This window comes from Euphorbia lathyris, chromosome 5 (assembly GCF_963576675.1).
Source record: "Euphorbia lathyris chromosome 5, ddEupLath1.1, whole genome shotgun sequence".
Lineage (NCBI taxonomy): Eukaryota > Viridiplantae > Streptophyta > Magnoliopsida > Malpighiales > Euphorbiaceae > Euphorbia > Euphorbia lathyris.
The window spans coordinates 78,922,680-78,931,171 of NC_088914.1; the positions used below are offsets into that span (position 1 = coordinate 78,922,680).

General features: G+C 35.5%; 1 protein-coding gene across 3 annotated transcripts; it reads right to left on the reverse strand.

Moving 5' to 3' along the window:
- Positions 1 to 279: 279 nt before the first annotated feature.
- LOC136228536 (mitogen-activated protein kinase kinase kinase 5) lies at positions 280 to 4,873 on the reverse strand. 3 transcript variants are annotated; one of them, XM_066016958.1, is made up of 11 exons: positions 3,851 to 4,873; positions 2,735 to 3,325; positions 2,574 to 2,661; positions 2,355 to 2,417; positions 2,092 to 2,255; positions 1,942 to 2,017; positions 1,794 to 1,853; positions 1,593 to 1,718; positions 1,156 to 1,365; positions 873 to 943; positions 280 to 724 (listed from the first exon to the last, which is right to left on the reverse strand). In XM_066016958.1, exons 1-11 carry the CDS (start codon positions 4,462 to 4,464, stop codon positions 664 to 666), a joined length of 2,124 nt encoding a protein of 707 aa, XP_065873030.1. In that variant the 5' UTR covers positions 4,465 to 4,873; the 3' UTR covers positions 280 to 663. The 3 variants fall into 3 exon arrangements, 2 of the variants coding, with proteins under 2 accessions (XP_065873030.1, XP_065873029.1); XM_066016957.1 differs by having other exon boundaries at positions 280 to 730; positions 3,851 to 4,872; XR_010688727.1 differs by having other exon boundaries at positions 677 to 730; positions 873 to 958.
- Between the last annotated feature and the right edge of the window lie 3,619 nt (positions 4,874 to 8,492).

Sequence of the window (8,492 nt, forward strand, 5' to 3'; positions counted from 1 at the left end):
ATTTGCATAAATTAAATAGGGAATGAAAAAACAATATTATTTGAAAAGCAATAAACTGTGATAATAAACCAATTGTTTTTAGTAAAAAAAACCCTTCTCAAGCAAGTGTTCTTGATCAAGATTTTTTGCGTTAATTTGATGTTTTGTTGTTAACGACTCACATAGAACACTTGTAATTTCTGTAGGCTGAACTTTATGTGTAGTTATCAATCTAATTGAACTGTCTTTTTCTTCTTCAATTAACTAAGAGAAATTGACTGAAACAAAATAAATCTTGAGATGAAGTACCCGTGGCAGAAGACGAGTAAATCTATTTGATTTTTGTTTCTTTTTTCTAAAATCTGCTAATACATTTGGACTCCAATCATGGTAAATATACATACAAATGAACTTCTGTAATTGCTGAAGCTCTAAAAAAATAAGTAAATTGGTATACAAAACCTGCTTCTAAAGTCCTCAGCCCTCAACATATTTCAGGAGAGACATTCAATGACTGTGAATCAATAATTCAATTTCCTTTGAATTAAGCTGTGAGATTAGTGTTGCCCCAGAAAAAGGTTCTTCAAATTCCCTGTTGACGATGAACTTGTTTGTCGCTAAAGAGTTGGAAGAGAACCTCAAGAATAGAGCGAGGAGGATATTAACAAGAGGCCATCATTTTTTCTAAGTTGAAAGTCTGGCTAAGATGATGTCACTTACTCTCGCTGAACTTACATTATAATGCCTGAAGCTGCAAATATAACCATCATTCCGGTTGACACAACATGATTTACATAATTACTATTTTTATTGCATTTATTTCGTATATAATCATATGGAACACATCGACGATATGACATGATTTTGATACGATAATGCAAAATAGCACATACCTCTCAGAAACCTTTGAACTTGCATGATTTATTGGCGATGGAATCTGATCGAAAGGTACTTGGGACATATCCTGCCAATGTAATTACTAAATAACATATAAATCCAAGCAATATATACTGGTTAACCAAAGAGAAGTAGAGGGAAGTAGGAGAAATTCTACAATACTCCTAGATCAATGCATCCAAATAATCAATTGATGACATTTGCACACGTGTTTCGGTATGCATCCCTTTTTTGATTGATCGGATGTATTACTAGTAGAAGTTGTCGGGAAAAATTTACCGTCAATTTGATCCCATTAACTGAGTGGGTGGATGATGGAACTTCGAGTTGCTGCAAATTTCTCAACCAGCGATGTTCTAATAACATGCTTGCTGAAGCCCTTTCTGCAGGATTTCTTTTGAAGCAGCGAGATAGAAAATCCTTGCCCTCGAATGACAATGCTTCAGGAATTGGTGGGGTATCCTTCAGAACTTTAAACATTGCTGCAGCCTGCAAAACGTGTATATATGAAATTATAAAAATAAATCCGTCTTTAGACTACTCTTTATCCACCTATAGAAAAAAGATACATACCACTTCAGTGGAAAATGATTAGTGTAAATAAAAAAGTAGTATAATTGTCGCATTTTCACTGGTAAGGTCTAATAGATTGGAATCGTAATAGAATTTCTCAGAAACAAAAGTTCAACAGAATATGGAAAAAATTTGATGCTTACCCCCTCAAAATCGCTCCAAGGAGGTTTTCCAGTGAACATTTCAATAATAGTACATCCCAGACTCCAAATATCAACAGCAAGTGCAAGATCAGAGTTGGTATCTTTCTGCATTACAGCTTGCATAAGCTGCAGAGAAGACAGCAGTATCAGAATCAAAATGCGATCAACCATAAGGTCCATAACATATATACAACAAGGTACCTCTGGAGCCATCCAATATGGACTTCCTTTCAAAGAGAGTTCTGCTGCTTGTCCAGTAATCTGAGAAAGATATAGGTCAACATTCTACAGGATAATGTGCATTTGTGATCAATAGGTTCACCATAAAGAATGGAAAAGCATTACTCACAAGTTTTGACATCCCAAAATCAGCAAGCTTAACAACTCCAGATGCATCAACAAGCAAATTAGCTCCTTTTATGTCCCTACATAAACAAAGAAAATTAGAATTCCTCACCGCAAACAATTGTAGACACTAAAATTATATCGACTCCTGTACCTATGTATTGTCTTCATGCTATGCAAGTAGGCTAAGCCGGAGAGAATGTGACGTGTAAAACTACGAACAACACTTTCTGTTATTGCTCCACAGTGTTCACGTGCATATTTATTGATAGAACCGGGATGAACATATTCTAAATATATATTGAAGTGGTCATCGACCTGCATATTGCATAAAATTAGTGATTCAGCAATGTCATAAAATACCCTGGTCTGTCAAACGCCTGGAGCTTGAAACGTAAAGAGGAAAGCATTACTCACTATTTCACTGCCATAATATTGCACAATATTTGGATGCTTCAGCTGGCTGAGCACTTTAATTTCCTGCAAGAAATGAAGGAAGTAAGGAACGATAGGATCAAAACCTGAAAGATCATAAAGCATGTAGTAAGAAACATAAAATTAAACCCCAACCACCTAAAACCATATGCATATCAAGAAGTGAAAACACAAATGAAGCATTATAGATGAGCTGAATACCTGTTCTAATTGCTTTATAGACTCTGCCGATTTTGGATCATCTGGAAACATGTCAACTTCCTTCATTGCACATAATGCCCCGGTTTCCCTGTTGAAAATGAAAGACTTCCATAAGCATTTATGATTACAAAGAGACTAGACGGAAAAGAAATAGGGAATACCTATTGCTGGCAACAAAAACACTGCCAAATGTACCACGTCCAATAAGCTTCCCCTTCTGCCACTGACTTTTCAAGTATATCGAATCTGGTTTTGCAATAACTTGAGAAATGGGAGTTGATTGTGAAGGTGAAGGTTTGGCAGCTCCAGGAGGAAGAGGCAATGGGTGAACCTCAATATTGGCATTACCATCAATTGAAAGTCTAGCAGTTAGTGGTGAGGCAGTTCCAGATGGACTTCTAGCATTAAGGTTTCGGGGACTTCTAGTTGGAGGACTATGCAGCGGAGAATTATCAGTACTAAATGCAGTGTAATCAAAGAATGCTGGTGGAGGGAGGCCTGATATATCCAATGTTGCCATTTCTGGAGCAGACCAAGCTTGATTTCCTTTAGCAATCATTTGGTAGTAAGGCAACAAATCAGCAGGATTTAAAATTTGTGGGCTGAACAAAGGATTTGAAAATGGACTAGAAGGAGCGCTCTTTGTAGGAGTACTCGCCATGTTCTCTAAATAACTTTCCATATAAAATTCTGACTGCATCATCTTTCCAGGTGACTTTATCTCTAGATGCTCCACTATCATCCTCCTGTCTCTGTCAATCCATGCATTGTAATATTAAAGACAGTAGAAAAAAAAATCCAACGCAAAGCCTGTCAAAGGTTATCATTGCACATATAGTTGGATAAATGATAATGCAATGCCTATTTTCTTCATACCATTTCTATGGTAAATAGCCATATCATTAGTAACTCGTAAATCATCTCTCAAATAGAATTTATTTATTTTTTTATTAAATCCTGAAATCACAAAACTTAAAATGATATTGTCTAGCATATTTTCCATGAAAATGCAACCAAGCTCATAACTAGGATTCGTACAATTCGCTTCAGAAATAATTAAGAAGAGCAACGATAGATGATCAAGCCCAAAACCACCTAATCAATTGAAATTGATAACATTAACATTCAAACAGAATTTAATTCCAGTAAACAAACAAATAAATAAGAATAGAATTGGTTGAAATGAGAACTCCATTGTCAATATGCAGAAAAATTGTAAGCACAGAATGAAAATGCCGTTCGAATGAACGTCCAAAAAGGTAAAGGATATAGCGCACCTCGTAATTGGAGAGGTCGAAGAACATACTCCGTCTCCCGTTCCCATTCTCACGCCATCAATCTTCTCTTTCTCTTTCTCTTTCTCTTTCTCTCTTTCCCTTTCTCGTTCTCGTTCTCTTTCTCTTTCCTTTTCCTTCTGTTTTTGACAGTCTCGTTCCCTGTTGTCCCTCGGCGACGGAAAACGCGAATCCCCGTCCCCGCCATGTACAGGCAACGGAAGAGGCAATGGAAGAGGCACGGACGTTGACAATCTAGAAGGAAGGGGAGAGGAAGAACTAGGCGAACGCGTTAGAACAACGTCAGAAGCCTCGGACGCCGATCTTTCCGCCGTGGCGTTTGACGAATTCCTCTGAAACGAAGCATCCTGCTCATTAAAAAACGCGAGTTTCTTCGACCGCGAGAATCTCGAACCACCGCCAAAACGCAAAGCTAATGCACCACCACGAAGATAGCTCTTACTACTGCTGTGCTTATGAAAAGATGGGTCCGTAGAAGAAGAAGAGGAAGCAGACGCAGAAGCAGATGAAGATGCACAATTAGAACAGGAAGAAGACGATGATGAAGAAGAAGAAGGATTGGACGGAGAAAAGGAGAGACTGTGAAGCCAACGCATAGCGAGATATTGAAGAAGTAATGATCATGTTTCACGCCTGTTTATCATGTGTGAGGAACTCGAGAACAAGAAGAGGCAGATTAGTTAGTAAGGAATTGAATCCGGTGAAAATGAAAAATGGAATGATCGGAGAAGGAGGAGAGAGACGGTGTTTTGGCGGTTCCTTCCTACAACCGTACTCTTCCACTCCAATCGGAGAAGAAGGAAGACAGAGGAGGAGATTTTTTTAATTTTTCCTCACTAAGTAAAAAAACAAAAAAGGCGTTTTGTTTCTCTTCCTCTCTCTTTCTTTCTCCTCTCTGGTTCTCTTTCTCTTTCTCTTTTTCCTTCTCTTTCTCTCTCTCTCTTAGTTAGTTGTAGATATGGAGAGAAAGGAAAGGATGGAGGATTCAGTTTGTTACTAACTGTTTGTGAGAATTCAGTTACTTGTTCCATTATTGATGGGAATAATTTTGTCTAATTTGTCTTTGTTTTGTTTTGTTTTTTATGGACTTCCCATTCCAATCCTTATTTATATGTTTCTTTTCTTTTGTTATTTTATCTTTTTATTTGACAATTAACAAAATAACAATCTTTAGTTTTTTTTTTTCTCATAACAAAATATAACCATTGAAATTTATTTATTTTATTGAGAATTATATATATAAAAGAAAATGGATATCGAAATTTAAAGTCATACAAATAAAAGTGGAAATGCATATATAAAACCGCACGGTCAGATTCAGAATCAGACGTCCTAACTAATAAGTGGGTAATCCGATTTGCAGACCGTTTAGAGAATATAACCGAAGAAATACCAAAGCTCCTTTAGAAGAGCTTGACAATCATCCACAATAATATCAAAATGAGAAACCAACACATTAGTATTATTTAGTGCCAAAACTAGAAGTCGTGAATCTGATTCCAGTTAAATATTGGAGAGACCAAATGTTTTCAGCCAGCTCAACGCTTCTCAGTAGTTAAATGCTTCTTTCATGAGGGGATCCATAATAGAGGGGATCAAATGTTTGCAGCATATAAAAACTCACCAGACTCACCAGATGAATTCCAAATCACCATTCTGAAACTAGACCGCCCAATTCGTCGAAGGTTGTTGTATCGATGTTTAACTTCAACATGTTCGGTGGTGGGGACTTCAACTTAATGGGTGCAGCCACGGGGCAAGAAACCAGTAGCGAAGCTTGTGCATGCTGTCATTTACTCAAGTAATAAGTTGTCACGTTGCTGAAAGAAATACCTGAGAGAGTAGACATGTTTTCCCAAACTTTAACGTTTTGGTCTTGCCTAATGGCACAACAAAATGTAGCAGTTGTCTTAAGAGTTTTTCTGTTAAAATTGTCTTTTACATGTGTCCAGAATTCATGGAAATTAGACACCAGTACCTGATGTCACCAGTAGGAGAATAATTTCGTACCAGTTTAGCTCTAGGGCAAGCTATCAAAGCATGATAATCAGTTTCTGAACTAGCATCACATCAGGGACATTAGAGAGGCACATCAATATGCCTCCAAGTTAACGTTGCTCATGTGGGGAGGCATTTCACATTGGTTCGCCATATCTTGACTTTTGGCGTGGCTCTAGTTTGCCTGCCAAATGCTATTCCAAAATTATGTAGAATGAACAGTAACATTAGCGCAATTGACAGTAGGCATATACTCACAACTGCCTTTCTTATACGCGTTCCACCACCAGCGGTCTGACACATCACGGTTACTCAGCGGGAGCTTTATCCCTGACCGAAAAAAAATGATTGAGTACCTCCATATTCCAGCGACCGTTTGGGCTGATATATAAACTGTCAATAATAGTGTCTTCAAGGTACGGGGAAGGGAAGACTCTCGATAAATGGGTTCAACTCATCCACCAACCATAGGTCACTCCAGACACTAGTCGTCGACTCGTTGTCTACCAGAATACGAGCTCCAGTTTTAAGAAGGGGAATGCTTGACAAAATACTGCGCCATATGAAACTAGAATTTGCTTTAATCATCGCATCAAGGATTGACGTAGAAGGAAAGTATTTGAGCTTAAAGAATCTAGCCACCATATATGTATTGCTCATAAATAAAATACATCAATGTAGTCACTTAATCTATATGGTATCCCATGTATTCCTAGTATGTATGGTTTATTACCGTTATGAATTTCTAGTAATTCCTTTTAGTCTCATCAATAAAAGAACTGCCCACCTTCCAATCCTTGATGAACATTGTTTTCCAATCTTATCTAAAGAAATTTGTCCATGACATCCTAGTTTACAACCCAACAGAAAAAGGCCACTCAGATCACTTGAAATTGGTCTTCCAACTACTATCACAACACCAAATGTTTGCCAAGGCCACCAAATGTGGTTTTGGGGTTCACCACATTGCCTATTTAGGGCACATTATTTCTAAGGAAATGATAGCGACTGACCCATCTTAAATTTCACCCATGATTAAATGGTTAGTTCTTAAGTCTCTACAAGGGCTTCGAGGGTTCTTAGAATTGACTGATATTATAGAAGATTCATGAAATGTTTTGGCTCCATTAATAAGCCTCTAACTAATAGACTTTCTCAAAATGGATTCCGTTGTGTTGGTCCTATGCAGCTCATGAAGCTTTAATGTAGTTGAAAGAAATTATGACAAAAGCCCTATTCTAACATTTCGTCATTTTACACAAACTTTTATCCTAGAATGTGATCCGATGGTGCAGGCATTGGAGCTACACTTAAACAGCAAGGTAGACCAATATGTTACCTTTCCAAAACTCTCAGTCGCCGTCTATGTTACATGGACTTGAAAAGTCGTATCTGATATTGGTACAGATCCCAGTATCTATTACAACAAGCTTGAAAATTTTGGATATGGGGATACTGTTCTAAATTTGGACATGGGTACGGGGATATTGGAATTTTTATCCTTTATATCATAGGAGCAATTAGGATTTAGAAGGGAAGAGAAAGACTTGGACAATTAAAGAGACTTATGGTTTGTTTTTTATTTCCAAGGTACAAGACAATTAAAAGAGCATAACTGCTTTAAAAAAAATTAAGGCTCTGTTCTTTATTACTTAATTTCAGTAACAATTAGTTCAGTAATAATCAGTTCAGCTCAACTCAGTTCAGCATTCAGTTTCAATATTCAGTTTCAACATTCAATAATTTATAATTCTTATATATATAATTTATTATTATTATTTATTATAATTATAATTATTTATATATAATTTATTATAATTATTATTTATCTATACTTTATCTACTATAATTTATTGTAAGGGAAAAATACAAAAATAATATTTGTGGTTTGCCCAATTTGTAAATAGAGGCATGTGGTTTAAAAGTTTGCAAATAGAAGTCTGTGGTATGATTTAATTTACAAAATAAGGTATTTCAGATTACACTGTTCAGTTCTGATTACAACCAATGACATTTTTATCTTGAAAAAAATTGTTCTTACATATCGACAAAACAATGTCCTTCTCACAAAATGTAGCTCCCTAAATCGAACCATAAATCATATGGTGGAAATTTTACGTTTTTTACTAATTTCATGGTTTATAAACTAAAATTGATATTGAAATTCATTTTACACAACTGCAATTTAATTTTTTGGGTATGTGTTTTGTTAATATGTAAATGTAATTTAAAAAATAAAATAAAAAATTTCCTGATTGTATCAGAACATAACAATGTAATATAAAATACTATATTTTGTAAATTAAATCATACCACAGATCTCTATTTGCAAACTTGTAAACCACAGACCTTTTTTTTGCAAATAAGACAAACCACAAGAATTATTTTTGTACTTTGCCCTTATTATAATTATAATTATTTTTAAATAATTTATAATTTATTATATATTAATTTATCTATTTTTATTATAATTATAATTATTTACATATAATTTATGCTTTGTCATTATATATATTATCATTATTTATTATAATTATAATTATTTGGTACAACTTGTTTGCAAATTTTGCGAGAAGTAAATAAATATTACATTAAAACGTTTACGTTGCAATGCTCTAAAAAATCA